General features: G+C 42.5%; 2 protein-coding genes across 2 annotated transcripts in view; one reads left to right on the forward strand and one right to left on the reverse strand.

Annotated features, from left to right (window-relative positions):
• Window positions 1–7,548: 7,548 nt before the first annotated feature.
• The window catches only part of PRKRIP1 (PRKR interacting protein 1), a 30,639-nt gene continuing 20,024 nt past the window's right edge, over window positions 7,549–18,163 (reverse strand). Inside the window, exon 6 of the mRNA XM_061208033.1 lies at window positions 7,549–8,031. Coding sequence (XP_061064016.1) covers window positions 7,934–8,031 — 98 coding nt within the window. The 3' untranslated portion in view covers window positions 7,549–7,933. The remainder of the gene's footprint in view (window positions 8,032–18,163) is intronic.
• LOC133103411 (small nuclear ribonucleoprotein G-like) lies at window positions 8,496–11,059 on the forward strand. Its single transcript, XM_061208799.1, has 2 exons — window positions 8,496–8,580; window positions 10,789–11,059. Exons 1-2 carry the CDS (start codon window positions 8,496–8,498, stop codon window positions 11,016–11,018), a joined length of 315 nt encoding a protein of 104 aa, XP_061064782.1. The 3' UTR covers window positions 11,019–11,059.

Below are 18,163 nucleotides of genomic sequence, written 5' to 3' on the forward strand. Positions count from 1 at the left end.
CATGTCTTGTACCACATTGAAGAAATTATGCTATGTGAAAGTGTTTTTAGGTTATAGAAGATGTTCCTAAGTTTGCTAATCAGAAAATGCTGGTATGATAAACATTTCACAGTTGCTTGCCTCTTGGTTTTTGCTAGAGATTAAAGTTTTTAAGGGTTAAAAATTGTGGTAGGTAATTAAAAACTACTAGAAATAAGGGAAACATTTCAGTATGTAAAGAAAGTAGGATATATGTTGTTGGCAAGAAGGTATGAAAAATGGAGATATTTTTGTTCAAGAGTAGATTTGTCCTAGAGCTGGTTGTTTCTGGATGGGGAAAGAATAAGGGACAAACTCATATGGATATAGGAAGTTGTGGAAGAGGAACCTTGAGAAAAGAGTTTTGTTCATGGTCAGAACTGGATAAGATTAGATTGAATTCAATCAATCTAAGTAAATTAATTTTGTTATTAAAAGTAAGCTGATAGGGCTTCCCTGGTGGCGTGGTTGTTAAGAATCCTCCTGCCCATGCAGGGGACACGGGTTTAAGCCCTGGTCCAGGAAGATCCCACATGCCACGGAGCAACTAAGCCTGTGTGCCACAAGTACTGAGCCTGTGCTCTAGAGCCTGTGAGCCACAACTACTGAGCCCGTGAGCCACAACTACTGAAGCCCATGTGCCTAGAGCCTGTGCTCTGCAATGAGAAGTAACTGCAATGAGAAGCCCATGCACCACAACGAAGTGTAGCCCCCCATCGCCGCAACTAGAGAAAGCCTGCACGCAGCAACAAAGGCCCAATGCAGCCAAAAATAAATTTATTTAAAAAAGTATTTTATTTATTTAAGCTGATACAAGACTGGAGTTTGGTTTTTTGTTATGAGAAAGTTTTCTTGGAATATTGAGCTGCTTTAAGTAAGACTTTCTTTTATTATTTTTTAATATTTTGTCCGCACCATGCGGCTTATGGGATCTCAGTTCCCTGACCAGGGATTGAGCCTGGGTCACAGCAGTGACAGTGCTGAATCCTAACCACTAGGCCACCAGGGAACTCCCAATAAGACTGTTTAAGTGATCTGTTGTAACCTTCTGTATTTGCCTTTGAAATCTTCACTGTCACTTTAGTTAAGTGAATACTTTCACAATACTTATGAATCTACTTGACCAAGTGTTTTAAAACTTTATTTAAAAAAAACTTTATGGAAATATAGTTGATTTACAATGCTGTTTCAGGTGTACAGCAAAGTGATTGTTATACATGTGTGTGTATATATACAAATATATGTATGAATACATGTGTATTCTTTAGATTCTTTTCCATTATAGTTATTACAAGGTATTTTAATTAATTAATTTTTATTTATTTTTGGCTGCATTGGGTGTTCGTTGTGGTGAGCGGGGGCTACTCTTCATTGCAGTGCGCAGGCTTCTCTTTGCGGTGGCTTCTCTTGTTGTGGAGCATGGGCTCTAGGTGCGCAGACTTAAGTAGTTGTGGCTCATGGGCTCTAGAGCGCAGGCTCAGTGGTTGTGGCACACGGGCTTTGTTGCTCTGCAGCATGTGGGATCTTCCCGGACCAGGGCTCGAACCCGTGTCCCCTGCATTGGCAGGCGGATTCTTAACCACTGCACCACCAGGGAGGCCCTATTACAAGATGTTGAGTATAGTTCCCTGTACTATACAGTAGGTCCTTGTTGGTTATCTATTTTATATTATAGATAGTAGTGTATATAGTTTAATCCCAAACTCCTAATGTATCCCCCCACTCCATTTCCCCTTTGGTAACCATAAGTTTGTTTTCTATGTTTGTGAGTCTGTTTGTAAAATAAGTTCATTTGTGGGATTTTTTTAGATTCCACATATAAGCAATATCATATATTTGTCTTTCTCTGACTTCATTTAGTATAATAATCTCTAGGTCCATCCATGTTGCTGCAAATGGCATTGTCTCATTCTTTTTCATGGATAATATTCCATTGTGTATATATATACCACATCATCTTTATCCATTCATCTGTCCATGGACACTTAGGTTATTTCCATGTCTTGGCTATTGTGAATAGTGCTGCTATGAATATCAGAGTGTGTGTATCTTTTTGAATTACTTTCTCCAGATCACATGGTAACTCTATCATTAAGTCTCTTTTAAGGAACCTCCACACTGTTCTCCATAGTTGCTGCACCAATTTACATTCCTACCAACAGTGTAAGGGGGTTCCTTTTCCTCCACACCCTCTCCAGCATTTATTATTTGTAGACTTTAAAAAATTAAATAATTAAATTATGGCTCTGCGGGCTTTTCATTGCGGCGCACTGGCTTCTCTAGTTGTGGCATGCGGGCTTTAGAGTGCATGGGCTCTAGAGTGCGTGGGCTCAGTAGTTGCGGCACATGGCCTTAGTTGTGGTATGTGGGATCTTAGTTCCCTGACCAGGGATGGAATCTGGGTCCCCTGCATTGGGCACATGGAGTCTTAACCCTGGACCACCAGGGACGTCCCTGTAGACTTCTTGATGATAGCCAATCTGACTGGTGTGAGGTGATACCTCATTATAGTTTTGATTTGCATTTCTCTAATAATTAGTGATATTGAACATCTTTTCATGTACCTGTCGGCCATCTGTATGTCTTCTTTGGAGAAATGTCTATTTAAATCTTCTGCCCATTTTTTGATTGGGTTGTTTTTTTGGATATTGAGCTGTATGTATATTTTGGAAATTAAGCCCTTGCCAGTCTCATCATTTGCAAATATTTTTTCCCATTCTGTAGGTTGTCTTTTCGTAAAACTTTATTTTTTAAATATTATTTATTTTCCTTATTTTTTTGGCTGCATTGGGTCTTAGTTGCAGCACATGGGATCTTTGTTGAGGAATATGGGATCTTTTTCGTTATGGCGCATGGTCTGCTTGGGTTTCTCTCTAGTTGTGGTGTGCGGGCTCCAGAGTGCATGGGCTCTGTAGTATGCGGCACGCGAGCTCAATAGTTGCAGCACGCGGGATCTTAGTTCCCTAACCAGGGATCGAACCCGTGTCCCCTGCATTGGAAGGCAGATTCTTTACCACTGGACCACCAGGGGAGTCCCAGTAAAACTTTATTTTTGACAAACTTCCTCAAATCAAATTCTAAATTGAAGTTCTTTTGACCTCTAATTTGGGACCTTTCAAAGGCCCCCGAGGCATCTCAGAGAGACTAATATTAAACTAATTCAGATTATTTGGTATGTTAAATTACATGAGAAGCATTATCAAATGAGTGCTGATAAAACCTTAGGTAATACTGTACGGGTGAACATCATTAAGTGTTCTAAAAATTATATGAAGTTCCTAAAATTTGGATATGTCCTGGATTGTTATCAGTCTTAATTCTAGTTATCTTAAAATATTGTATGTCACAGCAACTTGGTTAAGCTTCTTTGTCAATTGCATTGTAATAAGATCCTTAACTGTGCCTTTTCAAGTCTTTTGTCATTCACAGATGATATTTCACTCATGCTTTTGCAAAATCTTAAGATTCATAGAAAGGACTTTTTGGCAAGTAAAAGATTCTGATAACTTCCAGATCATACTGCTGAACTAGTTAAGAAACTCTAATGGAAACCCTGATTGTTTCATAAAACTGTTAACAAGATTAAGTATTAGTTACATAGTACTGAGTGAACTAATGAATATGGTTATGTTTTACGGTTTTTGTCTAAAACATTGCTGGCTTTTAGCCTGTGTTTTCTAGACATAAGGAAACCTTTCCCTTTATAACTTGGTAAGTTTTACCTTTGTAAGTGGAATTGAAACATTTATCTTTTCTCTTGACCTGATCCCTCCAGGAGTTGGAAACTGAGTCCCAACAGCTTTATCAGCTGAATAAGGAAGGTCACCTCCTGACAGGAGCAGGAATATTGAGATATTTTAGGAACCCTGAGAAGGGAGGAATTCTCTCAAATCTACAGATACTGCAGGCAAAATCTGATGGCAAGTCGTTGATATGATTTTCCTGGCCTCAAGAGGTTTTTAAAAAGTTCAATTGATATTCCCTATGAAAAGTTCTAGCACAGCCGATTGAAAAGAGCCTATACGACCAGTTACACGTAGGTAAATCAGGCTGTTTACTGAAACTGGACTTAATTTGGCCCAATTTGGTAGAAATAAGGACAAATTAGAGACTGTTTTGATAATATACCTTTGTGGATACTGAGGTTTTTGTATATACTGAGGTTTTTGTATTATCTACATCCAAGATGACCTTGTTGCTATATTATAAAGTATTTTAATTAAGTTATTAAAGGAATATTCTAAGCTTGTTTCTGAAACTGATCACAGTAATCAGTAATCTATCTTTGGATGAAGATCAGATGCCCCATGATCCACAACCAGGAGATTATACATACTGGAAAGGATATTGCTTATAAGACTCTCTCCAACCTAAATGAAAGAGTCCTTATCAGGTATTAAATAGCTCATGCACAGTGAAACTGAAAGAAACTGACTCTTGAATTAATATTTCCCACTCAAGGGCTTCTGTACTGGACTGGTCGATAGAAAGGACTGCTGACCTCAAACAAACACCAGCCACATGAGAAAAAGACAACAGCAGTGGTAGACAGCTGACCCAAGAATCTGAACCAGGTCTGTTAAGATCCATCCTAATTCAATGGAAATGTTTACCAAATGTGTCTCCCTATCAAAATGGAAAGTTTTTGTTTTATTTCTAATATACTTCTGACTCCAATGTTCAGGATAGAAAGTAAATTCTCCAGTGAAGCTGAAGAACTACTCACGATGTGTATCACTGCTTGCTACTGAAAGATCTGCAAACAAAAAAGGGAAAATGATGGAGGAAACTTTCACATATTGAGGTATGGAGAAGTTATTCTGGCTTATAAGGTAAGGCCGTTCTAGTTTATCATCAAACATACATTGTACATCTGCTTTAACCATTAAAGAATGCATTTAAAAAATCAAAATGAAGTAACTGTGGTTCAGGCATCCAAAATGGATCTGGGTGCCTATTATGGACATGGTTTCAGACACATTCCTGAGAACTTGAACTTTCTGAACTGTATCAGACTCAAGGACACTATCAGCTGCTATGAAACCTTTCTCTTTAGGAATGGTAACAAGCGAGACAGCTCAAGCTGTAGCCTCCCAGCAGAAGGCACTAGATTCTTTAGGCAGAATAGTACTAGATACTAAAATTGCTTTAAATTATATTTTGACAACAAAAAAGAGGTGTAGTGGCCAATAACTCCTGCTATGTATATGTTAATACCCCTGGAGAAGCTGAAACACAAATAAATAGAGTTAATTCAAAATCCTACTTACAGAATTTACATAAAAAAGGACCCGCTCTGAAGCTTATTTTCCTGGCTGCCATCTGTAACAGGAAGACTTCTGGGGTTTACTACAGGGGTGCATTTTGATCATTATCCTCATTGCAATATGTCTACTAATTTTCAAATGTTTGTCCAGGTGCTGTGACAAAGCCATCAAAGAGAGAGGTAATGTTTTCATAATACAAAATATTGATGCTAAGCAACTTGAGAATTCTTTAAAAATGAAAAGTCAGGGACTCGGGACTTCCCTGGTGGTCCAGTGGCTAAGACTCCGTGCTCCCAATGCAGGGAACTAGATCACACATGCTGCAACTAAGACCCAGTGCAGATAAATAAATAAAAAATAAATAAACATCTATTTAAAAAGTCAGTGACTCTCTCCTGAAAAAGGTTGCCGCCTCTCTTCCCCTCAGGCTTGAGGTATATCAAAGAAAAAGGCTGACTAAAACCAAGCCAGGACCCTGTGGGCCTTCCTAGAGAAAGAAAGACCCCGCGCCCCCCCCCCCAATGTCCCTTGTTTTAGCCTCCTAGGCCTTCCCTGAGTTCCAAAGAAAGAGCAAATTTAATTAGAAGTAAGAAAATGCAGAAACAAAGGAAAGCAGTCAACTAAGGCAAAATAATAATTTAGCCATAAAACAAAGTCAAGGACCTTTAGTGCCTCAAGGGCTATAAATAGTATCCTGAGCCATTCCCTTGAGTTTTGCAGATATCAAGACCCCCACCAGGTGAAAGAAGTTAACTGCATGCTGACTACCAGCACGTAGACCCCAGACTGGTTGGAACCAAAAGGACTGGTTGGAACCAAAAGGCTGAGATTCCCAAAACATCACCCAATTATTCACCATTAACCAATCAGAATTGTATGAGCTGATGGCCCATCCTGTGACCTCTCCCTCAGTCTTCAAAAGCCCTTCTCTGAAAGCCGTTGGGGAGTTTGGGTCTTTTGAGCACAAGCTGCCCGTTCTCCTTGCTTGGCACCCTGCAATAAACTGGGTTGTGATAACAGAAAGTACAACGTTAGTTGCTGAGTGTTGGCTGACCTGATCCAAGTTTCTGGTTGGTAACAGAAATACTAAGAGTCATTCAACCTAAGGTACTGATAACCCCCTAAATATCATCAGAAACCGTTGGAGGACATTTTCTTCCTGAACATCATCTTCTGACATCTAGTAAAGGTAAAAACAACTATCCAGTCTGGCACCCTCCCATTTGTCTAGTCATTTGCCCACCTGTCCAGCACATATGTGCTCTGGTATCTCATTGAGCTCTTGGCCAGGGGCACTGGGCAGAGGCAGGGAGTGCCTCCAGTGTGAGAGACTCACTAAAGTGTGTGTCATAACTCTTACTTTGACTCTGGGGAGAGAGAACTCTTACTTTGACTCTGGGGAGAGATAAAGAAACCAACAGTTCAAAGATAGGAGAACACAAGACTAACCAGCCAGTCCCCGATGAAAGAGAAACACAGCTTTCAAGATGTACAGTCAGGGTGTGTGCTAATTTATTATGGCTGACTTGCCATTTCAGCTTCCTGGGAAAGAAAAATTCCTGTGACTTGAACTGCGGAAAGACAGAAGTTACCACAGATGTCACATGGCTCAGGGTGGCGCCAGGGAAATCAAGAAAAGTAAGATGTTTCTTAGTTTCCCTTCACTCAAAACCACTATTTCCCTAATTCTATCAAACTCCATAAAAGGCATAAAACAGAGCTAGAAACTTGGAAATATCCAAAAAGTGAGCAAAGGCTCTAATTAGAAACCATCCCAGTTCCTCCTGTTGGCCTGAAAAGGCACCCTCAGTCACCTCCCATTTTCTGTTTAGATCCCCTCTTAACTCTGGATGAAAATGCAGCTTTTGGCCAATGCATCTGCTTCCCCTGCAGTGCAGCTAGGATCCCCCAGGCTATCTCCTCTGGTCCAGCCCAGGCTGAATTCTCTACCTGCTTATTTTCTACTCACCGGTTGTTTTTCCAAAGCTCCTCTCACACGTTAAGGTCCTCTCTTCTGGCTCAGCCCCAGTTAAGTCCCACATCTCCCTCTGCACATGTGTGCTGGGAGGGAGCACGTGTTCTGGGGTGCAGTCTGCACTCTCCGTTGAAGGAAATGGAGGTCACGTGCCCTGCAGTGAGAATTAGCTCCACGGCCAAGGCCATTTCCTTCAACGAGTCTGGGAAGAGGCCCCATCCCTCTCATGTCGTTTCACAGCCTTCTCTACAGTTTCTGTAATTAACATTCACAGGTCCGAACAAAACCTGAAGTTTTTCTGTTCTTTACTAAATAAACATTCGCTTCACAGAAACCAGCCCCAAACTCATCAGTGTCCAATTACGTGAGAACAGGCACCAGGGGGACAAGGTCATACATTTCCCCCCTTGCAGCGAGAACATTAACGAACCCTGCCTGGCAGTGCCCTCGAGTGTCCAGGAGACGGTCCTCTCTCCCACAGGCCCAGTCCTGCCAACAGGGGGGCTGTGAGCCCTTAGGGTGGACTCCTACTTGCTTCTATCCAGTGAGGCTTTGGGAGGGAAAATGAGCTGAAACAGAGGTTGCTCCCTTCCCCTTGAGGCCTGTGGAGGATTTTCTGAGGTCCCGGTCACAGAGCAGGCCAGGCTCCAGACAGCTGCCGTGGCCAACATCGTCATCGCCCCATGATGAAACTGGGCTCGTCCTCCTCCTCCTCTGTTCCAGATGCCGCCTCAGAGCCACTGGATGGCTGCTCCTGGGACTGACTGGATCCTGTAATCACACGACATTTGGATTAGAGAGATACAAATCTTAGAGTATCCCCTGATTAGCGAATCAAGGGGTACTCCAAGAAAGGACTGCTGAGGAAAAGCCAGGAACCAGCTGTTCCTGGACCGTACAGGGAGGAGCCCGAGAGGCCCTCATGTCCACCAGTCCCCACTGCCCCTCCCGGGTATAAAGGGCCAGTCACAGAACTGACCTACCACTGCTGGAGGGCGGGCCTCATCCTCATGAAAAGGTCCAGCACACATGAGATCCTGACGCCCCATAAATCAGGCCTCACTGCTTTTTGTATGATCCCCCCTAAAGTCTGTCACCTTGGCAGGGCGACGTCCACAGCAGCCCTTTAACATTTAGCGCTAGGCTGACAACACTCCTGCTGACGTCTCCAGCTCTCACCTCAGTCTGCAAAAGGAGTCTCAAAAACCTTGTAGCAGAGGGCTCTGCCTACAAGTATGTCGGCTTCCCGGCTCTTCCCACAGACGCAGAAAGCCTCTGACACTCCACGTGCAGCTCTGAATCCCAGTGTCTACCCTGGCGGTCTGCCAGTACCCTCAGTGCAGCTGAGCTGGCTGAGAGCAGAGCACAAAGACAGCTTGTTCCCAACTCCTCCCCTCTTCTTGGGAGCAGGGCGGCAGGCGAGAGCTGGGACGAGGCAGAGCCCACGCCAGTCCTCCAGCTCCCCGTCCACGCCAGGAGGCCACTTGCAGGCACCGGGGGCCTCCTCCTGCAGACATGCAGAAACTCACTCCAGCATCCCAGGGCCCACAGGCACCAGAGCTTTGCTACTGCTGTTGTCACAGGGCCGAAGAGCTTCAAGGCCTGGGGGTGCCCAGGGCACAGCACAGTCACCTAAATACCCTAGGACCGGACACTGAAGAACACTCATGGCAAGGGGTTGACATCATCTCTATGATTTAATTATTTAGGATTTTCCTCCATATTAACCTCATGCCAAAAAGAACAAGAAATTCTGAAAGAACAAATGATGAGCACGCTTTAGTAGCTAAGATTTGCTGAACACCTATTATGTGCCAGGCACTGTGCTCACTGTCTTTGCATATACGTACCGTCTTAACTCGAAACAGCAGTCTATGAGATAAGTAACACTCCTCTATATCCATCTTACAGATGAGGAATAAAGCTCAGAGAGGTTAAGTAATCTGTTAACCAAGGTCTCATAATCAGTAAAACCAGGACCTAGGATTCAAGCCTGGACTGACTTTCAAGCCTCTGGTACCTTGCCTGCAGAAATGCATAAGGAAACAGAGGCAAAAGAAAAATGACATGACAGCCATAAAAAAGAATGAAATAATGCCATCTACAGCAACATGGATGGACCTAGAGATTATCATACTAAGTGAAGTAAGTCAGACAGAGAAAGACAAATACTATATGATATCACATACGTGGAATCTAAAAAAAAATGATACAAATGAACTTATTTACAAAACAGAAACAGACTTCGAAAACAAACTTACGGTTACCAAAAGGGAAGGGGGGAGGGATAAATTAGGAGGTTGGGATTAACATATACACACTACTATATATAAAATAGATAACCAACAAGGACCTACTATATAGCACAGGGAACTCTACTCAATACTCTGTAATAACCTATATGGGAAAAGAATCTGAAAAAGAATAGATATATGTATAACTGAATCACTTTGCTGTATACCTGAAACTAACAACATTATAAATCAGCTATACTCCAATATAAAATAAAAAAGAAAAATGAGGTGAAAACAGGAATGAGGTGAGCATACTGAATGGATAAGGAAAATGTGGTCTATTCATACAGTGCAATGATTCAGCCTTAAAAAGGAAAAAAATTCTGACACAGGCTGCAACATGGATGAACCCTGAGAACATTATGCTGAGTGAAACAGGCCAGTCACAGAATGACAAATACTGTATGATCTCTCTTATAGGAGGTACTTAGAGTAGCCAAATTCAGAGACAAAGTAGAAGGGGTGGTTGCCGGTGCTGGGAGGAGCAGGAAATGGGGAGCTGTTGTTTAAAAGATATAGTTTTTGTTTTACAAGATGAAAAGAGTTATGGGAATAGATGATGATGATGATAATGGTTGCACAATTTGAATGTATTTAGTGCCACTGAACTGTACACTTAAAAATGGTTAAGATGGTGAATTCTGTGTTATGTGTATTTTACCAAAACTAAAAAAAAAAAGAGGGGAAGAAAGAAAAAAAAGAGAAAGAAAGGAAGAGAGAGAGGGAAGGGAGGGAGGGAGGGAGGGAGGGAGGGAGGGAGGGAGGGAGGGAGGAAATGCTATGCAGAGACTGAGTGAAAAACTATAGATGGATCAAAAACATAGCTCTGAGCTCCCTGAACTCCTAGGGCAGAACTCCCTAAGTGCGCTCATGTCATGACACTCATGGAAAAGGACAGTATTTCTATGGCATGTGGGGCAACTGGTCCAAGGCCATGGGCACTCAGTCTCCACCCTGAAGGCAAGGGGATCAGGGTCTCTGCCATGTGTAGTCCATTCCCCATATACCAGCGGGGGAGCTCTGCTCTAGAACCTGGGCTCCAAGGCCGAAACTGCTGATTACCTGTTTTGTTCCATAACTTAGTCATACTTGGTCAGCCTCAAGCCTCTCTTAAGAACCACCAACCATATCCATAGAGATCTGAACACAGCAGGACAAGAGCATAGGCTTTGATCTTTCATTCTGATCTTAAAGAGACAGTAAAACAGGAGGCATCTTTGAGCTCACCGAGTAGACATCACGAGCAAGGCTCACCCTCCTGAGTGGAAGAAATTTATGGAGAAGTTATCACTAAAATTAAATGGTGGCAGACATGTCCAAGGAATATTGTGGGGCTTTGATCCCTTTATGAATCTTGTGATAGATGAATGTGTGGAGATGGCAACTAGTGGGCAACAGAACAATACTGGAGTGGTGGTAATACGAGGAAACTGTATCATGTTAGAAGCCCTGGAACCAGTATGAACAATGGCTGTGTTCACCAGAGAAATCAACTGCTTCCACATGTCCCCTCCACATTTTACTATGATAAAAACTGGCTCGTGTACATTCTATTACTGAACATTTTCATTAAATAAACTTTTGTAATAGTGGAAAAAAAAACCCCAGTAAAATACTCATTAACCTGGATGTTTGTGGAATGGGGTGTTCCGGAGGCCTGAAGTGCTGACTGACAGAGGAGACTCAGAGCACTCCTTGTGACTGAAAAGCTCCTGAAAATGTAGTACCTCAATTAATGGTAAACACAATTGTTTCCTGTGTGTCGGAGACAGGTTGTTGGGGCCTGGAAGTATCTCTCTAAAAAAGGAGAAACCTAGGAATCTGCTGCACATTCAAGTCATTTGGTAATTCAACAAAATCATTTCATTCTCCAATAAAAAGAAACAGGACTCAGAGAAATAGCTGATTCTAGGTTACGGACAGGAAATACACAAGACAAGTCTGGACTATCTTGTAGTACCAGGAACTAAGGAAGTGCTGTTAAAAACAAAACAAAACCCCTCAAAACTCCACCAATAATGGAAGTATGTAAAAGGGACACAGGGGCCATCTGAAAGAGCTCCCAATGGCTAAAGCTGGAAGAGTTTGGGCAAGAAAATAAAGTAGTACTGGATTAAACCTAAAGTATAAAATAAATATCCCAGAGTCCATATTGATATAAAGAAATGAGGGAGAAGACAAATCCATGCAGAACCATTTCAAATAGCTTATGTAGCTACTCCGTCCTCATGGAGGGGCTGTATAACCCGCCACTCCTTAAGTATGGGCTACGCATAGTGATTTCTTTCCAAAGAGCACAGCGTGGGAAGGGGAAGAAGAGAGTCACTTTACACAGAGAACCCTGAAGAGCACTGCCTGAGCAGGTGATCAAGGGCAACATCAACTGTGACAAGCCATCCTGACAAGCACCCAGCCCTGACCTAAGAATGGTACTTTATCTCTGTGGTCTTCCTCCCAAAAATAAATAACTCATGAGAAAAACGTCAGACAAATCCCAACTGAGGGACATTCTACAGAACATCTGACCCTGAAAGCTCTCAAGGTCATCAAAACAAAGTCTGAGAAACTGTCAGAGCTAACAAGAGCCTAAGGCTACATGATGACTAAATGTAATGTGATATCCTACATGGGATTCTGGAACAAGAAAAAGGCATTAGTTAAAAATTAAGGAAATATAAAGTATGGACTTTAGCTACTACATGTATCAACAGTGGTTCATTAGTTGTGACAAATGAACCACATTAACTTAAAATGTTAACAACAGAGGAAACTGGGTATATGGGAATTCTTTGTACTATACTATCTTCGTAATATTTCTGTAAATCTAAAATCATTCTAAAACAAAGTTTATTTAAAAAAAAAAAAAGACACTGTCTACCCTCATGGAACTGAGATTGCAACTGAAGAGAGAAGCACGTTGCGTGATAGAGCAGATTCTGCAAGCAAGTACGTGCAAAACCCTGTGGCGCACGGTGGAGGCTGGGAGGGGAGGGAGGTCAGGGCAGGCTTTACAAAGAGAGGACGCTGCAAGAGGAGAAGTTTTCCAAGCAGATGGGGAGTCGGGTAGCATGAAAACGAGAAAGAGCTCAGAGGCCTGAGCACGAGCAGAGGCGGGAGAATAGAGATGCTCAGCTTGGCGAGGGTAGAGGACGCGCGGAAGGGAGCGGCCAGAGCAAAATGGCGGAGAGACCAGAAAGGGCAGGAATGCAGGAGCTACTGACTAGGTTTCAAGCAGGATCACCCCGCGGGTAAGCACAAGGCCAGTGGAGACCCATTATCTGGGATCAAATCCCGGCCTGTCACTCACTCCCGCTAGCTCTACGGGTGCCATGACCACTTGGTCCCTAAGGTCAACTGTAAAATGGGGATAACATCACTGCCTATCTCACAAGGCCGCTGTGAGGATTATGTTAGTTAATACCTGCAAAGCACCTTAGAACTGGGGCTACACAATAAATGTTCAATAAATGCTAAGTATTGTTATTATACAAGCAGAAGAATGAATGACAATCCAACCTCTGTTTTAAAAAGAGCTTTGGAGGCTGTTCAAGGTGGGCGGCGTCGGGGGTGGGATGGGAAGAGAGTGGAGGCTGCTACCATCGTCCTGCCACATCTGCAGATATAGATAGATATTGACTGATTGGCTGTGCTGGGTCTTAGTTGCAGCATGCGGGCTCTTCGTTGCAGCATGCGGACGTCTTAGCTGCGGCATGCATGTGGGATCTAGTTCTCCGACCAGGGATCGAACCTGGGCCCCCTGCACTGGGAGCACGGAGTCTTACCCACTGGACCACCAGGGAAGTCCCCTGGATCTATATTTTTGTAAGGTTTTTTACTAAATCCTCAATGAGACCTTGACTTCCTCAGAAATCACATTCTTATCCATGTGGAGGAATATGGCAAGGATATGGTAAAAGTGTACACCATTGCACACTGTTGATGGCAGTAAAAACTGGTACTACTCCTTTGGAAAGAAACTGGCAATACATTTCAAGAGCCAAGAACTCTTTTCACACTCTGTGATCTAATAATTCCCACTGCTGGAAATTTATCTCAAGAAAATGACCCAGAAAGGGGGAAGGGAGACAGGTGCATAAATTCACTAAAATATCTTCTAAAGAGAAAAACTGGAATCAATCTAATGTCTAACAGAAGGGAAAGTGTTAGGTGTATCATGGCACGTCAATTGCTGGATATTATCAGTCACTGAAAAAATTATGAAGGACCAGAAATGCTTATAATGTTAAATAAAAACAAGCAAAGTGGAAACTGTTCATACACTACAATTATCATTACATACAAATGACGTGCATATGGAGAGATTAAAAGAAAATGGACAGAAAGAAAGGTGATCTATGAGGATGATAATATTTGAGCTTTTTCCATTACTCTTATGTTACTGTTTACATAAAATTTTAAAATCTAAGAATCTGAGATTTTATTTAGACTATAGGAATACTAGGTAAAATGCCACAGAGGGTAATTGAAACTGATGTTAACTTTTTAAAAAAAAAACCAGATGAATGGGGACTTCCCTGGTGGTCCAGTGGTAAAGAAGCCCTTCCAATGCAGGGGACATGGGTTCGATCCCTGGTCGGGGAACTAGGTTCCTATATGCCGCGGGGCAGCTAAGCCCGCACGCCACAACTATTGAGCTCGCGCACCTCAACTAGAGAGCCTGCGTGCCATGAACTACAAAGCCCATGTGCTCTGGTGCCTGCGCGCCACAACTATAGAGCCCATGCATCCTGGAGCCTGTGCGCTACAACTAGAGAAGAGAAAACCTACACGCCACAACTAGAGAAGCCTTCGCGCCGCAATGAAGAGCCCACACCACAACGAAAGATCCCGCATGCCGCAAATGAGACTCAGACAAAAAAATAAAAAACAAACAAAGCAAAAACAAACAAAGAAAAAACAGATGAATGAATACGCTAGGGAAAAAAAATCCTTTTGTACTATGGAATTGCAAGGACATGGGAAAATATTCGTGATACAGTGTTATATGAAAAAGTAGGACAACTGTAAATATGATAATTATATAAATAGGTTTATATAATAAATATTAAAATTGAAATAAAAAACATCATGAAAATGTTAAAGTGATTATTTTTAGTAAGAATTATGGATAATTTTTATTTTTGACTTTATTTTCTGCATATTCTAAAAATTCCTAAAATGATCATATATTACCTTTATTCTCAAAAGACACAAAGGCTATGGATAGTTTTCCAACATAATATGTATAAGAGTTTTGGCACTGAAACAAATAGTTCAATCCAAAACATAAATTGAGGGGCTTCCCTGGTAGCACAGTGGTTAAGAATCCACCTGCCAGTGCAGGGGACACGGGTTCGAGCCCTGGTCTGGGAAGATCCCACATGCCACGGAGCAACGGAGCGCGTGCACCACAACTACTGAGCCTGTGCTAGAGCCTGCGAGCCACAAATACTGAGCCTGCGTGCCACAACTACTGAAGCCCGCGTGCCTAGAGCCCGTGCTCAACAAGAGAAGCCACCGCAACAAGAAGCCCGCGCACCACAACGAACAGTAGCCCCCGCTCACCGCAACTAGAGAAATCCTGCGTGCAGCAACAAAGACCCAGCGCAGCCATGATTAATTAATTAATTAATTAAAAAAAAAAACCCACATAAACTGAGTGCCTTCCAAACACCAGATACCAGCTGAGATATGAATTTTATTAGCTGGGGACAATTTTGCCCCCCTCCCCCACGAGGAGACACTTGGCAATGTCTGGAGACATTTTTGATTGTCAATGACTGAGGGGAGGGTAGGTGCTGCTGGCATCTAGTGGGTAGAAGCCATGATGCCCTTCAACATCCTACAATGAACAGGATATATATAGTCCCTTACAACAAAGAATTATCTGGCCCAAAGTGTCAACAGTGCTGAGGCTGGGAAACTGCTTCCCTCCACCCCCAGTTCTGAAATGATTACAACAGGTTTAGTGGACATCCATCCTCTCATACAGATACAGCATTAAAGAGACAGAAAAAAAATTCTTGCTTTTGATGAGAAGTCTCTTAACAACTTTCATTCATGATGTACAGCAGTATTAATTATCTTTATCATGTTGTACATTACATCTCCAGTACTTATCTTGGAACCAGAAGTTTGTACCTTTTGACTACCTTCATCTAATTCCCCTTCCTCCCATTCACCCACCTCTGTAGCCACAAATCTGATCTCTTTTCCTATGAGTGTTTGTTTGCTTGTTTTTGAAGTATAATGGACCTACAACACTATATTAGTTCCTGGTACACAACACAGTGATTCAATATTTCTACACATTTCAAAATGATCACCACGATAAATCTAGCTGTCATCTGACACCATACAAAGATATTACACAGTTACTGACAATATTCCCCACACTTACACATTTCATAGCTGTGACTCATTTATTTTGTAACTGGAAGTTTGTACCTCAATCTCCCTCACCTATTTCTCTCCTCCCCGCCACCGTCAAGAAACTGCCCTTGACATACTTAGTAACAAATCACCTTAAGGTCACCCTGGGTTTCTCTGGTAGGTGAGCCTGTGTCAGGATAAGTAACACTGGTATCAGAATACATCGTTTTGGGAGTTCAAGGCGTCACAATAATCCAAACTGGCTTAACACCATCCTGTGGTATCATTCAGACAAGTCCCACACTGCAGGGTGTCTTCACTGAACTGCTGGACCAGCACGGACAACAAGTGGGGATATTTCCTCTCCAACAACAGAACGGAACTCCTAGCCAGCTGCTCCTTACCACTTTATAGGAGAAGAGCCAAAAAGCTCGAGTAATTTATCTCCAAGTCCCTCAAGAACCCAGAAGCGCACAGAAGCCACCTTGTGGCACAACTGATTATCACATTAAGTTTCTGTTCACTTCAACCACCTAGAAAACCTACTTTCCCTTTCACAAAATGAAAAATAAGGAAGGAAACTGAGAGGGTGAGGTCAACGGCACACAAACCATCTTTAGGAAGTTATCCCTACAGCACTCTCCATCCAGCTCATTTGGTGCAAAGCATATACAACCATGTATTATTACTAATCATTTTTTTAATAGGTACAGGTGCTAACTTCACAAGTAGAAGAGCAGGGCTCATGTATCATAACAATGATTTTCAAATCTGTTTGACTGCAGCCCACAGCCCACATAGAAAATGAAAGAAAATTTCACAAAACAGTTATTCAGGGTGTGATGCATTCTGGTATTTTCTAGTCTACTTTACGCATGTTTGAAAAAACCATGAAAAAACCAACATCTGTAACCTCTAAGCTGATTTCATGACCCAGTGAGTAAAGGATCACATCCCTCAGTTTGAAAAAACACTGTGCTACTATGATGCAACATAGGCACAAACATCTATCTTTCTGCTAGCACTGAAGCTCAGGATGGGGGAGACCCAGTGAGAGGGCACAAGGCCGTTTTAAACAGGTTAGAGGTTCTGGATGAAATCTACCATCTCATATACTCTTCTTTGCCTTGGGCAAATTAAAGAAAAGTGACTGAAAACTGCACCATCACACGCACCTAATGTGTAAAAGGGGCTAGAAAAGGGGGATTTAAGAAACCTCAGCTCTGGGGACTTCCCTGGTGGCGCCGTGGTTAAGACTCTGTGCTCCCAGTTGCAGGGGGCCTGGGTTTGATCCCTGGTCAGGGAACTAGATCCCACATGCATGCCGCAACTAAGGAGCCTGCCTGCTGCAACTAAAAGACCCAGCGCAACCAAATAAATAAATAAATATTAAAAGAAAAAAAAAAGAAGAAACCTCAGCTCTGGGATGTTGCCTCCTGTCTCCTTCAATTCTAGAGCTGATTACTAAAAAGTTATTAAGTGATTCCAAAGACCCACTACAGGTTCATTAAGTACAAACTCAGAGCAAACTAACCTGTTTCTTGTTCTGAAAGGTTCTTAGATTTACTGGTGAGGGAACCGCCCCTCCTGCTGCCCAAATATGCTATATCTTCATTACAGCAAGGCGTTTGGCAAAGTTATCAAGCTGTGGAATTTTAGATCTAGAAAGAGCTTATCATTTTACAGACTAAAATTTAAAAAAAACATCTGCTCAAACGGGAGATGCTGAGGTCAGGGTGAGCCAGAGTGAGAGCTGAGCCTAGAATCTATGCCTACTGTACTTACTCCCTGACCTGAAATTATCTTAGTTTAGAATGACACCTCTGTGGGTAAGAGGAAAGAAGAGTGAGTCTAGCTGATTCTTAGCTGGAGAATAACTCCACCCAGAGTTTTGTGAACAGGTCCATGTCGGCCTAGATGGAGCTCGCTAGTGGATGCTGGAGGGCTCTGGCCCTGGCCCAGTCTGGCTCAGCATTTTTACCAATGACAAAAGGAGGTATGTTTATCAAACCTGCCCCTGACATGGTAACATGCTTAATTCGAGAATCAGAATTCAAAAGGATTTTGGAAACCTGAATCAACGGAGCCAATAACACCAAGCTGAAATGCACAAGAGCTAAATATCAAGTCCTGTAATTGGATTCAAAAAACCAAGTAAGAGGGTGTGTTCCAGGTAAGACAGAGCAAGCACTTTTGACCCCGTTTCTCCACTGAACACAGCTATAGAACCTGGACAG

This window comes from Eubalaena glacialis, chromosome 13 (assembly GCF_028564815.1).
Source record: "Eubalaena glacialis isolate mEubGla1 chromosome 13, mEubGla1.1.hap2.+ XY, whole genome shotgun sequence".
Taxonomy (NCBI): domain Eukaryota; kingdom Metazoa; phylum Chordata; class Mammalia; order Artiodactyla; family Balaenidae; genus Eubalaena; species Eubalaena glacialis.

Coding starts and splice junctions, on each gene's coding strand:
- LOC133103411 (XM_061208799.1), top strand. CDS start 8,496: ATGTCGGCTTCCCGGCTCTTCCCACAGACGCAGAAAGCCTCTGACACT. Junction 8,581..10,788: donor TCCCAGTGTCTACCCTGGCG/GTCTGCCAGTAC, acceptor CTCACCGAGTAG/ACATCACGAGCAAGGCTCAC.